The sequence below is a fragment of the Seriola dumerili genome, unplaced genomic scaffold (assembly GCF_002260705.1).
Source record: "Seriola dumerili isolate Sdu_G_001 unplaced genomic scaffold, Sdu_1.0 BDQW01000756.1, whole genome shotgun sequence".
Lineage (NCBI taxonomy): Eukaryota > Metazoa > Chordata > Actinopteri > Carangiformes > Carangidae > Seriola > Seriola dumerili.
Genome location: NW_019175011.1, coordinates 477,388 through 492,229, shown reverse-complemented (window position 1 = coordinate 492,229; position 14,842 = coordinate 477,388). Strand labels below are relative to the sequence as shown.

The window sequence follows — 14,842 nt, the reverse complement described above, 5'->3', positions numbered from 1 at the left end:
ACAGCCCGCCATCTCTCAGTTCCAGTCCAGTGCCTGAGGAAATGTACCCTGATATTAGCTATTAAAGAGCAGATTGTCAGGGGAGCCATGCCAGCACTGACAGCAGCTGTACAATGGAGCAGGCTGCAGGGAGGCAGGAGGCTAGCTCAGGCTTTTTTTCTTTTTTTTTCCATGCACAGTCTTCTTTCTCAAGTCCCCCCCGTTGGCAGCTGACGCCCTCCGTCACCCTCCTCCACCCAGAAAACTGCCCGTGTGCCTAAGTCTCTGTGCGTGAGCGCTGGGTTGGAAAAAGCCCTCACGCACGGACGTCAGAGGCAGCAACAAACCTGATGAGTGTGTGATTAGATTGGCTCCATACCTGCACGGCGCTGCAAATGTTCTCATTTGTGGGGATTTTGTATGGTGATGTGTTACCGCGGAAACTTCCCAACAGAAATTAGGTTCGGACCATTTGCTCTCGGATGAAATTGGAAAGAGATAAATCAGTATGAATTCAAATCAATGACTCCTGCTGCTGTTAAATATCTGAGATAATGTCGCTTCCCCCCCCCCCCCCCTCTCCAACAGAAAAAAAAAGATGATTGCAAGCGTGGATGCAGTTATTTGTGAATGCAAATTTTTTCACCTTATCAATCTTTTATTCTAGGAATAGTCAACCGTGACGCTTCTCATTTACTCACTTTGAATACTGACAAGAGGGAGGGGAAAAAAATCATAAACGTCGAATGAAATTTGACAGAGCTCAAGAGCCATGAGGGATTTCTGTCCTTTAAGTTGTGACAGCATATAATAAGGCCCAATCATTTTAATTAAAGAGCTTAATCCAGCTTCACTGAGAAAGGTAATCAGATCTCCGGGGAGCCCTGTGATTGCCTGAAAGCCTAAGTAGAGTGGAAGGATTTCAGAGCGGCGTCTCTCCTCTATCGCCAAAGCAAATCTCAGGGGGGTGGAGGGGGAGCAGGGAGAGGCTGAGGTACAAATGGAGGGAAGAAAAGAAGCGGTGTCCTGTCTCGAAGGGTCGCAGCACCTGTCCTGATCTCCCGTTCTCTCGATTCTCTTCGTCTTTGTTGCCTTCACCACTCCCACCCTCTCAATTTCTCTCTCTTTAATTGTGTTCCATACTCGATTTCTCTCATTTAATGTTATCTCTTTCCTCTCACCTTCTCACGTCCCTTGCCTGCCTCCCCTCCTCCTCCTCCTCCTCCTCCTCCTCTTTCTTTCTTTCTCCTTATTTCACACACTTGATTTTCCTTCAAGTTCCTTTGGGTTTTTTTTTTTTTCTTGGCTCAGAGTTTGCTTACTTTTCCAGTTTCACTTTCATTTAACTTTTCACTTCCAGATCTATCCTCTTTTGTTCTTGTTTCTAACCATTTCTTTTCTTTTACCTGGCCTCAATCTCTCTATCTCTTTCTTTGTCTCCCTCCTCCTACTCTGCTGTCGGGCCTCCGCTCGCCCATACCAACTTTAGATTGATCACAGTCATTACCTCCATTAATGAGAGGGGATTGAGTTCTTAACTGGGCCTTGCAGAGCCAGTTAGGTCACAGTGACTGGGGATATGGATTACTGGAGGCTTCACAGAGTGCAGGGCGTCCTAGGCCAGCCAAAATACACTTTAATCACCTGCCCTTCCAACAGAAAATGGCTCTTTAATGACGCCGTGGTAGATGGTTTCACCCCCAACACAAGGGCAAATACATGCATGACTTAACAAGGGATGGCCTCAGCAACCAGGCGCTGTAACAAGTCGACAGATGAAGACAGAACCGTTCTTGTTCTTGCTGATTATCGCTCATTTACCTCACCCTTTACCTCACACATTAACATGATTAGTCCAGATACAGGGATTAAACAGGTATCAGCTCTGACTTTCATAGCCTTAACTGCCAGTTAAACTCTATTACATGTTGGCAAATATGCCTCTTACCTTCTTAAAAGGAGCTCTGGAGCTTCAAGTAATCACGTAGCATTTCAGTGGTTTGAAAATAGTTCATGACAGTTTGTGTAGTTTGTCACTTTCATTCGTGAATCCATGTAGGTTTATTGGCTCAACGGCGCCCTCAGCAGATAAATGCCGCTGGTGCTTGTGAAACGTTGCCAGTTCATTAGAGGCGTGCATTACATATTAACATCGGTGTGTTCTCTGTATGAATATGTGCAGGGTGACTTATTGAAATGTTATTGAGAAGTGCCACGAGTGGGTGTCATGCTAAATTGGGAATGTTGCGCCCGCTAAACTAGCTAGCAAGCTATTGTCTCAAAATAAGTAGTTCTTGCCGACTGTATGACTCATCAGTATATTTATTCTGTTTCTATCTGGAGACATTGAATAGCTGCACAGAAATGAAAGCAAACCTCCCTCGTCATTCATTCATTCACACGATGACAGTGGAGGTACAGAGTCTTACTGAGCTCAGTTACCCTGGCAACAAGAAAAGGTTCAGGTACAGAAGTAATTAATAAATTACAGGGTAACTTAAATTACATTTTTAAAAACATGTGACACAGTAAATTTCCAGTTTTGTTCAGCTGGACTTTTCTCATGAACACCCAGTTTCAGTTTTCAATTTCATCTCTATAGGTTAATTAAAGTGGTAGCTTCTAGACATGTTAGCTTAGTAGCTAGCTTAGTAACAAGAAAGTAGCATTTTGGAATAATTGGTTAGAGTTAGAGGAGAAGATTGACACCACTCTCATGCCTGTACATTAAGTATTGAGACAGACGCAGGAGGTTATTAGCTTAGCTTAGCAAAACGACTGGAAGCAGGTGGAAACAGCTGGCCTCGCTCCGTCCACATCTACATCTCTTTGATTAATCTGTACACACAGAAATGTAGAAATCAGGTTGTAGTTTATACGAGGAGTTACATGTATATGGGTGCGTTTTTTTCAGAGGGTGCCACACTAACTTTTGCAAACTTAGTGTGAGCAAATAACTCCCACAAAATGAGCAGACTGTGTCCACTGATGAAGACTGTGAGCAGCAGTTGAAAGCTGACCTTGAGATAACAGAATGACAAAAAAGTCAAAGACCTGTCTCCCAGGTGAAGAATAAAATTTCACGCTGAGTATTGAATCTGCTGGATGGTGTATGTTTCCTCTTTTGGAAGCTAACTGCTTCCCCTCCTTCCAGTCTGTGTTCTGCGTTAGGCCAAACAAATCATGGGCCCATCTCTCTACTGAATTCACAAAGATGAAATTGATATCGATCTTCACGCTCCAGGTATCAGAGCAAACAAGCAGATTGCCAAAGTCTTGGAGTATTCCTCAATAATAAAGCTCCAGGCAGCGTTTCCCAATAAGAATGTGTCAATTACTCCCCAGTTGATGTTACACAACAATGTAAGATGGAGCAGTTATCGAGATGCTGTTGTATTTGTTGTTCCAAACAGTGGGTCAATTCTGAGTTAGTCTTTGCCAGAGAAACTAAATCTCTGTAGAGAAACTGATGCAGATTAGGTTTCCCTGCTGTTGATAAATGCAGGACAGAAACCCTAAACAAAAGCAATCTGTGAGATTCAGATGACAAAACACTGCAGCAAAAACTTGGCGCCAAAGAAATAATCCTTAACTGACACCACAGAATCTTGATTACCACATCTGATAATGCTTTTACTTTAGCTCCCCCATGGTGAGAACATCAGCCAAGAGAAGCAAAATTACAAATCATAGGCAAGGATTCACTGGCTCACACCAACACCAAACCTTTACCTGCCCTTCTCTGGACCCACACTCACTCTGTGTGTCTGTGCCATTGAAAAGCTGCCCAGAGAAGCAGGTGTGACAGCAGCCTTTTCGGTCACCGGTGAGCACGGCGACATCGAGTGAGTTAATCGCTGTGATTTCAGGTTGTTTTGATGCTTGGCACAGCGGAGTGGACTGGGAGTAGGTGGTAGTTAATTGCGGGGAGGTCACCGCCGCTCTGCTCGTGGCATAAACATTATTCATCAGGAGCGACAAGGTCAGACGCATCATAAATAGTTCACAGATTAATTATTGTTCTTGTGGTAATGGTCTGGGCTTGATGGAACATGGTAATGTAACTTTACACCTAGGTCATTGATGGCTGTCATATTACTTTAGTTGAACATCCATAATTTGAAAATGCATTTAAAGGTCCCATATTGTATAAAGGTAGATGTCCATGTCTTTTATACATTTCTATATTAATACTGTGAAAGTATCAAAGTCTCAGTCCACAGAGAAACACACACAGCCTGTATTCAGAAACTGAGCCTTAAAACCAGCCGTCAGGACTTCTGGAACTTTGTGATGTCACAACGAAGCAATGACCAGTTTCAGCCATGCTCCAAGCCCCGCCCACCTGGACCCACCATCCAACCTTGCAGGATTTGGTTTCTCTGAGTGTTTTCACCTGAAATCTGCTTTATATTTATTTGATCACTCACAAAGCAGTCAGCCAATCAGAGGAGAGGCTCAGAGCCTCCTCTCTTCTGATTGGCTCACCGTTATTAGAGCTCCAGGGAGAAGCCCGAGAGGAGACGTGAAACGACATTGAGTTGGTTTTTGGTTCTTAAAATCACAAATATATCTTCTTAGCAGCACTTTAAATAAAACACAGGAGCAGTGTAAAATATGGGCCCTTTAAAACATTTTCTTTTCATGTTTGGCATTTACGCCTGAACTAAACTTTTTTTCTTTCTTTTTTTAGCTGCCATTTTTCACACCAACATGAAATCTGTATTTACACAGTTTTATGGTTAAAATGTAAAAGTCATGTCGTCTTTTTTTGTATACAGATTACTGTGCTCTTGCTAAATCCATGAATGGCTGTGTTTACAGTGTGAGGATTTGGAGGAACTGGGTGGATTTTCTGGCTTTTGCCTGTAGTCTTATTCAGCCTCAACTCAAATTACACAGAACATAAATTACGCGCAGCTAATAAGTGAAGTCACTGTTCTCCTTTTCAGAGCTGAGTCCACAGACTTTAAATAAATGTTCCAGTCATGGTTTTGAGTGTAACAGCCCAGAATAATGGCCTTTTCTTGCCAGATGTTCTTCTTTAGATGAGTTCACAGGCATCTGCAGCATTTACCAGCACACACACACACACACACACAAGCAAATAAAGGTAGAGGTCATTTAGTCGTAGGTGCACCACCAACGCTCGATCCTCTGATGGTAACAGTAATCAATAGGCGCCCTTGCTTAAGGTCATCTGGTCATGGATGGACAGGTTCTGTCAGGGGGACTCAGTAAATGGCATTAAAGAAAGAAAGAGTGAAAAGAGAAACATCACAGCTGCTGAATGTGGTTTCATTTACCACAACACGATAAGCCAGTTTATCATTTAAAATACAAAAGCCTAAGTTACCTCAAACGAATTAGCACCTTCAGTCTTGAATTTCTCGATGGCTCTTCATGGTGTTTTGGAAAACAGTATCTCAACAGTCAGTCACTGTCTTTAAGTTCAGGCACCTCGGGGTGTTGTTCACAAGTGATGGGAAGATGGAGTGTGACATTGACGGGCAGGCTGGTGCTGCGCCTGCAGGAATGCAGACGCTGCACTCGACTGTTGTGGTGGAGAGGGAGCTGATTTTATGGCAAGGCTTTTTCAATTTAATGTTCCAGCTCTCACTTATGGTCAAGAACAAATAGTTTTCACAAAGCGGTTAACTCAGGACTACATTGGAATTTAAGCAATCACACTATTGCTTTGATAGAGGTTATCAAGGAGATTTTTTACTCGAGTCACAGTGTGGTTGGAGACTAGAGTAACAGGACACACAAAATGCACTTTCCCAGCATTCTTCTGTGCAACAAAATTATCGCCATCATAACTCCTAGCTCCCATCAATGCTAAAATCCCATTGGACATGTTTTCGTACAGGTCAGTGCATACAGGTTCAAACTGCGTGAGAGCTAGCATCTCTCTCCTTGGAAACAAAAGGCCTTGCTCTGTCTTGTGATAAACTTGCACTTTTGATATGGATGTGTTAGCAAGAAGTTGAGCAGCCCAGAAATCCGTAGGGAGCTTGTAGTAAAGTTGCTGCTCTTTCGCAATGAAAGGAACCATCTGAGGAGGATGTGGCGTCTGATCAGGATGCCTCCCTGCAGAGGTCCTCCAGCCATGTCCAAGTGGAAGGAGACCCCAGGGACGGCCACAGAAAGGACTGCATATATCCCGTGTGGCCTGGCAACATCTCAGGAAGAGATGGAAGATGTGGCTCAGAGAGGGACATATGGGTTAATTTGCCTAGCCGACTGCTGCTGCAGCTGGGAGAGAAAAGGCGGTCGGGCGCGGATGCAGTCTCTTGTTTTCCGAGGGTAAAGAAATTTTGGGCTTCGTGGTTTTAAGTCTGAGAGGTAGAGTCATAGGGCTGTGTCTGTTTTGGCCGTTGGTTGTGTATTTTTGTTGCTGATTCAGAGCAGGCCTAAACATAATCAAAACAGCAGTACAATGAGTGTACAGCCTGACCCTGACTCACTGTTTGTTTAAACCTTATTTTTTGGGGTGTCAAATATGCTAACGTACTTATGTTTCTCTTAACTCTTTATTAGCAAGGTATTTGGGGTGTTTGTATTTGTGGAAAATCTGATATTCCATTAGCAGATTTTAATTTTACTCTCAAATACCATCATGCTGCTCAGCAGCACTGCAGAAAAACAAGGCATTTGTCATCATTTCGTATATGATTTTGTCACACATTGTCAGAACAAATCCTCACGGCTTTACCTGACTGCAGACGTCCATTCATCTTCCACCTGCTCCTGTTCATTACTCTACAGATGCATTCAAAACATGCAGCGAGTTTCACGAAAAGTGCTGCAAATTTCATAGTTGGAGTCAGTCAACTGTAAGAGGAGAGTATTACAACAAGTATAAATGTGCCTCAAACCCATTTCAAAGGTTAATGGATTGGATGCTCACAAACACACACCGAAATACTAAAGGAAAAAAAAACCCAACAGTGCATACATTTACACACATTTCAGGCATTTAGCTGAAGTGTCTGCAACTGTGAAATAAAGCTCAAATCTCCCGGGTACCATTCGATACCTCGGCTTGAATAAATAGACATTTTTCTCCAGAAGCTCTGTGGGATTCTTCTAATGTAAGGGATGTTTGTACTTCTTTCACCACAGGTCATAACAGAAACATACCTGCTGCTCCTTTTTTCTTTTCTTTTTTAACCTTTGGCAGAAGTGAACCCCACGACAATGTAACTCCGAGCAGGTTTGTGGCGCCGGCCCCCCGACACCTCCGCTGGGGTAAATAAGGACCATATATGATGGCTCACAAAAATAGCATGACATAATTCACTATTGATTTGCTCTCCTGGCTGGCTGATCTTCATTTTGTGACACTGGAGTGCGGAGAACTCAGAGGCATTGGCATCGATCAGGTGGTGCCGCCAAAGCAAAATTTCATTTTCGCAAATGTGGCAGCAGTCCTCTGTATTCCATACACCGACATGTGGTGGTGTTTTTTTTAGAGTCAAATATATCGATCCACTGTCGTCTTCTTTTTTTTTTTCCTAAAAATATCAGACAGTTCTTTCAGAGCACAGCAGCTATTTGTGTAACATGTTAATGTGACCTCATGTCTTGACAGTGGATTAGAGGTCTGATGATTTTGCAGAGCTGTCACTGTCAACAATATAGATTGCATTAGTTTGATATGTGCATGCATGAGATGGAATATAATCACTTTTGTCCTTGTGGCTTTTAAATAGAAAGAACTACTTTCCTCTGGTGTGGAAAGTCAAGTCTGATCCATTGAGTCTGATCTCAGTTTAGACTGGTCTGCTGCTTATTTCACTTGTGTTGGTCTTAATTCATTTTTTCTACAAATATAAATGGGTAATTCTGTGACATTTTCCTTTTTTTTTTACTTTAGTTCTTGTGTATAACGGTGTACGCTGTGTGATCGAATCCTCCTTCTTATTTAACTTCTTTTTGTTTTACATTTATAAAGAGATGCAGTTTTTATTTCCTTCTTTTGTCTTTATCATGAATAGAACTGGAGTATTTTGGTCAGGCCAGGTGATAAAACAAGAAATCCATTCCTGATATTTTCTTCATGTCAGTCAATAGTGATCGAGACTGTTCTCCTGTGAAAAAAAACGAGCCCATAGGTCGTTTGTGCAGCAGGTTATTATGACCCATAGTTACGTTTTGTTGTTAGGCGACATCTAGTGGCCGTAGTAATTATGACAGGTTGTGGTGGATCGATGAGACGCCATCCTTGTCAAAATAAATCCTTATAAACACAACAGTGTGCATGGGTTATTTACAGCCTCTCAGTTACATTCATTAGTTAAAATTCCTAATTGTTGCCATGAAAAACGAGCAGCAGCATTCATCATATGTCGCAGTACGACGCTGACAAAAAAACGTAGATCGGTACGTTTAGTTTCAGGGTGTTTTCTCTGAGGGCCAGCAGATGGTAATAACTGCTGGTGTTTGAGGCTGTGCTCTCTTGCACGCTGCATACATTACTGCATGGCGATGCATCAGGTGATAAAACAGGTTGTGGTATTTCCTGTCTTAATTGAGACAAGCTTTGGAAGCGTTATCTTCGTACATCACCGCTCTGGTTGGTGACAGATGTCTCGTTCAGTTAAAATCACTGAGTCGCAGTCGAGTCGTTTATCCACAACAACTCTGCGTGTTTGAGGTTGTTGTGACTTGAGCTGTCGTTTCCTCAGCTGACAGCCGAGGGCTCGTCTGTCCCGTCGATCAGACTTTTGATACCACGACAACTTCCTCAAGAACTGCCAAAAACAAAATTCACAAAACACAAGCAAACATAGAAATGTGCAGCAGTTCACACAATGGAAGTTAGTTACAAAACATGAAACACTGAATATTATTGCTATGGCCCAGCTCTACTTCTAATCTTCTTCATTTGTTCTCAAACTCTTTGAACCAAGTTTTAAAAATGGCTTAAACTTAAATGTAGGGCCGGGAGATGCGGCCAAAAGTGTTATCACCAATAATGTTATCATCGATAATTATTCATCATCTTTAGTGACCTGTTTTTCGTAAAGACCAGGGGAAAAGTCAAACAGTGTTGTTGCTGAGAACCTCTGCATCGTGGACTACCATTGGTTGTAATCCAAAGGATGGAAGCAGCTGAGGTCGAAACCAATGACCTTTCCTCACCGTCTTCACCTGCTGCACCTCTGTTGTTGTTGATGCAACCAAACAACACACCTGTGAAATGATTGGCTGTTTATGAGCCAGGGAGGGAGCAACCTTGACGTTTGTTCATGCAACTGTGAAAGTATCAGACCTTCTATCAAACAGTATTTTTTATTGCTATTGATGAAGTGTCTCGTCAAATGTTCCCTCACACACACAGGCTTCAGCAGCATGTGGAAATGAACAGAATATCTGACTTTATCTCAACCCGACTCTCACATAAACCCCTCTGTGATTCAGCTACAGCAATTTTAGTGTTTGCTTGTTTTCTCTCCTAACTGTCACAACACTTTCAGCTCACTGCTTCTTTTTTTGTGCCAATATTTACTCTTGAATCTTTAGATAAAACAAATAAAGTAGAAAAGATTCTCTAAAGTCTGGAGGAAACAAACATGTTCAGCCAGCTGTTGCTATAGCGCTGGATGAAGCCATATGACTCAAAACAAACGATGTATTTCTCTCTGCAGATGGCGTCCTCCCCGGTGCTGTTCCACTACCGCTCTCCCCTGTGCTCAGACTGGCACAACCCTTGGCAACCCCTACAATGCCGACGCCGGTGCCTGCGGCCTCGCCGATAGTCCCGAGCAGCACGGCAGCCACAGCCCCAGAGACTACCTCAGCTGCCGGAGGGGACGAGAGGCAACCAAAGCTCAACGCACCCTCAGAACCAGACCTGGAGCCCGAGGCCGAACCCGAGGCGGAGACGGACGCGGAAACAGAGGAGGAGAAAGCTCGGCGTCTTTTGTACTGCTCGCTCTGCAAGGTGGCGGTCAACTCTGCGTCACAGCTGGAGGCCCACAACAGCGGTAAGAGGCAAATGTGAACATCAGTGGAGTATTTGTAGTAATTATGACAGAGATATTTAGTGTACTGTAGATGGGAGGCGTTTACCTGCTGGGCTCCTACAGGTGTTTTTCTCATCAAGCACCTCGACTTTAACACGATTATTCCGTTCAGCTTGGTGCAGTTTCCATGAGAAATGCACCAGCATCACTGGTTCTGAAATGGTTCTGTGAGTCGATGCTTTTTGTGAAGAAGGTTGTTATCTGCTGAGTCTCTACACAATCACCCAGTTGAGTTATTTTGGGTCTTAATACATCATCGTCAGGCCTGAAAGTGGTTTCAAAAGGAACCTCGTATCCAACTTTGATCAGGTACTGTGCGACATCCTTGCTTTCAAAAACAAAGAATATATCCTGAATCACTGTGTCTGACAAATTTCTAATACCGTTTACACACAGACACACACACACACACACACACACACAACACGCTGAGCCATCTGTGTGTTCAGTCAGAGCTCCATGCAGGAAATGTCCCACTGCTTTCCCTGACAACTATTTTATTGAAAGTTTGAGCAAGAGAACAGAGTCAGAGGAAACATGATGGACAGAAACACCCATACAACAAGCTGTTGTCGTATTAATTGTGCAGCATGTCCATAGTCGGGTCTTGATCAAATATCAATCAATCACACAGGTGCCGTGTGTGATGCCTTATTCACTGAACACGCTGAACGTACTGAACGTATCCGTTTGCGACTAATAAAGGTGAACGTGAGCGTCGTTTACTCTGGTGAGAGTCGACAACAACGACTTAGACACCAGGACGTAGCAGTAGTGAACCGAAAAGCTTTTTGCCAACTGCCAAAACAATCACCAGAAGAATAAAAACCGTTATTTTGGTTTTTACGGCTGCATGCAATGGTTTCGAGCGCCCGGCGTGTGTCGGGTGCAGTGTTCAGTGCTGGTGATACAAACACAGCTGAAGGGCTGAAGTCAGTTCGTATGAACATTTGAAAGGCTTTTATGAACAAATCTGTTCAGATTCCAATGGAAAAAATGTCACAGCTGAGTTTGAATAAACAGCCACATCAGTGACCAGTTTGAAAAACGACACATCGAGTTGAAGCATCTGACCAGTCTTTTGAAATATCTGCGAGTGAATGATGATAAGAAATCATTAAGAGAGGGACCTGGAGCTGCAAAGTTCCTCCACCTGAGTCAAACTCACAGCATACACACATAAAACATATACTGACTGTTGGTTTTTCTTAACTTTTAAAAGTAATCTCTGTCTGTGACTCTATAGTCAAAAGGAATTCATGTAGTTTGAGAAAGGGCAGTGATTTGAGGCTGGGATGGACGGGTAGTGGGAGGTAAGAAATGAACGTCAAGTAGTTTATTTCTTTGGACCGTGAACTTGGTTCAAATTCAAAATTGTGCAGTATGAATGTGAACTAGTTCATTTTAACCTCTGTGAACTGAACTTTGAGCTAGCTCTCGTGAAGTGTGAACTTGCACAACGTTGCTTATAAAATCATAACCCATAACTTAACTTATAACACAGCTCCAGCAAAGACGGACTGGTCGTCTGAAAGTCGCTAGATCCAGGGCAGCCGAGTCCCCTGCAGACCAGCGTGTGTTTTTGAAATCTTCATTATCGACAGTGTTAAAGTTTTTTCAGTCAGATGCCAAATAATCCATCTGTAGAATTGCTTCAAAATTCACAAAAGGCAAAGCATCAGGCCCGGGGAGTAAGCTGCAGAATCCCGCTGTGCAACCTGTGGTGTTGACAGCTGACTGTGCTATAACTGGCTCATTAATATACCAGTATGGGTCACTGGTTCCATCCTTGAGTCTCTGCTGTAGTGGTTATTTTTCCCTGGAATTACATCATGAATTATTTGTAGCCTTTTAAGCCTATTTGTTGTGTTTGTCCTGTAATAAGATATTGTTTATTTCCCCTGATGTTTCATGATTGTGTGAGGAGGGTCACGGATTGTTTTCACTGGTCTGAGTCAAAAGTCAAGGATTGTTCTTAATTCCCAGTCCGTCCTTTCACTCCAGACACGACACAACTCAGGACAACTGTGTAACTTTTGCACCAGTTCAACAAGGTATTTGATCAGGATCGTTTTATTAGGCTAATTTCTCATATTTCCCAGATCAGAAAAGCCTCTGAGCTCTGATCTCACTTTTCACTCAGGCAGCATGTGTGGGTTAAGTTCAAACGCTAACCAGGCCGCTCCTCTTGTTTGAACCTGCAGGTACGAAGCACAAGACGATGCTCGAGGCCAGGAGCGGCGTGGGCTCCATCAAGTCCTTCCCCCGGCCGGGAGTCAAAAGCAAACTGGCAACGTCCACCAAATCGTCGACGGGCCTGCAGAACAAAACGTTTTACTGTGAGACGTGTGATGTGCATGTCAACTCCGAGACTCAGCTAAAACAGGTGAGAGCGATGGAAACTGAAAAGTGAAAAGTGAACTGAATCATGGATGAACTGAGATGAATTGAATTCTTGTATAAATAATTTTCGTGTTAAACTCAAGCTGAAACATTAAAAGTGTTAATTAGTGTATGTGAGTGGAGTGAAGGGAATGCCAACACTAATTACAATGTTATGAGATTGTACTGTAATTGTTCTGTTGCTATGCCTGTGAAGCTTTCTTCTGTAGGTTTCCAATAGTAATGGTGGCAGATTTACCACTCCAACGTAATTTTTGGAACGATGGATCTTTGATTTTGCACAAAGTAAACACCGGCAGGCTTCTCATTTTCAGCTTAAGACCGGTGATTTTGTTAGCTCAACTGACTGGCTGTCGCTAGCAGATTCTATAACCTGCGGTTAGCTAGCAGTAGCTAATTAACTGTCACTAACTATGCCCATGATGTTGTGCTAAAAGACTGAAGCTAAAGCTAAGAAGCTAAATCAGCATCCTCACCAGTTGATGGTCCATGTAGAAGATAAATAAAGATAAAGCTTTGGTCTTGTCTTGCAGGGCACAGCCAGTTAGTTTTACAGCATATGAAACACTGGAGTAATTAAAATGTTTGTTTCACTTTTACAAAAGAAAAGGCTTTGAGGATGAGGACTAACCACAGTCTTTGACAAACATAATGCTAGCTTAGCTAACGAGTTTGGTAGAGGTTGTTGGAGTGTAAACTTCCCCAAACTAAATATTGACATAGTAACCGAACTTTAATTCCACAAAATAATAGTTAGCTTTTGATACGCTGCAATTAGGAATAATGCTACGTCACTAGGTAGTAAGCAGCACATGCTAACAATATAAGATGATGATAGATCAGATAAACACACTGTTTAATCCATTCCTTACAATTTTGCTTTTGTGATTTTGTTTTTTAAAGTCTAAAGACTAAATACGTTTCCCTCCAAACTATTCTAAAGTCTAGTTATGGCTGCTAATCTATGTCTGGACAGTCATCGCTAAGGGGAAGGGTTTACAATACTTGAGCCGTGGATATTTTTGCTACAGTTAATTAAAGGCTTAAACCAGAAAAAAAACTTTTAAGAATTTTCTTTTATCATTTTGCCTTTAAGTCTTTGGCTCACTCAAAATGTTTCCACGTGCACCACAACACTGGGGTTATTAGGAGAAATCAGAATAAGGCAGGAAAACACATTTACATGCTCTAATACCCTGTTTTCATGCAGCTGCTCGGTAATACGATTTCTGTCTCGCCTCCTTCCACGTTTTTGAACCAAGGACGGCATTGTCTGAAGTGTATTAGTGATATCAAGCTGCAGCATTAAGAGCTCTTGTTTTATTTTGGTGAGCGTATTTAGTTTGATGAGACACTATCTCTATAGAGTCGACCGTTGTTTTGAAAACCTTCTTATTTACTGAAGTGTCAGATGTCTTCCTTTTTGTTGGACTTAACTTTTTTTCTTCTTCGGTGGATACAAAGATGCACCACTCCACTGCTAGTAATGATCTCTCCTTTCATCCTGCCGTGCGCGCCGCTGTCTCAGCAAAGCTTTCCCTCTCTGTAGTCTTTGTCATGCACGTAACACTCCTGCTAGAAATCTTGTTAAGCATAGAAAGCACATGGCCGAGAAATCAAGTTTCTCCAGTAGAAATGAAGCTAACTGAGTGTCTCCTAATCCCTCCCCTCGAATAAGGAGAAGTGCTTCTGGTTTACACGATGTTAAGGAAATCAGGTTAGTATGGAAAGCCGACAATAATCTGATCTCTTTTGTGATATTTTGCTCAGTGAGGCTTGGCTGAAACCTCTGCCTAGGAATGTGTATCTTGGTTGTAGCTTTGGGGCACTCCACAAATCTTTTTTTTTTATTTTTTCTTGTAGCTACTGATCATTCTGTCATGGGGGGAATTTCATCTACAATACTTGAAAACCACTCTGTTTTGTCTGAGCTAACCTTGAGAGTTCTCACAGAAAATAGACAGGCTTTGTATGAATTTTTCATGCAGGGGACTTTTACCGAGTACTGCTGAATAACGGCGATTCTCTGTGAAAAGAATCCAGCGTGACAAATTTCAGTTACAGCTTGAGACCAGAGGAAAAGTACGATTGTTAAATCCACTGCGAGAAGTTGTGAAATTTAGACCCAGCCAAAAAAAATATGCCTTTTGTTCTCCACATGTGCTCACATTGAATTATTTATCAACTGTGGTTTACAAAGTATTTTCATATAGGTCACTCCAGATTCTTATATTTTACTTGCATTCATATCCACCAGTTGTTCCTGATCTGTTAACATCAGAGTTTCATATTACGTCTCGCATCCATTCTCAACATGACGTACTGCATTTAACATGGGAACCGAATGTATCTTCTTGGTAAATGCCGTCTGCACTATACAATCGGCGCTACAACTGCAGTCACTTTCACCACGGGGGCCTCCGGTC

At 42.5% G+C, this 14,842-nt stretch overlaps 1 protein-coding gene across 2 annotated transcripts in view; it reads left to right on the top strand.

The window, feature by feature from the left end:
* Positions 1-14,842, top strand: part of znf385d (zinc finger protein 385D) — an 89,368-nt gene that overhangs the window by 68,434 nt on the left and 6,092 nt on the right. For both annotated transcript variants that reach the window (XM_022765803.1, XM_022765802.1), the window contains 2 exons: positions 9,636-9,974; positions 12,218-12,399. In XM_022765803.1, the coding sequence (XP_022621524.1) occupies positions 9,636-9,974; positions 12,218-12,399 (521 nt within the window). The remainder of the gene's footprint in view (positions 1-9,635; positions 9,975-12,217; positions 12,400-14,842) is intronic.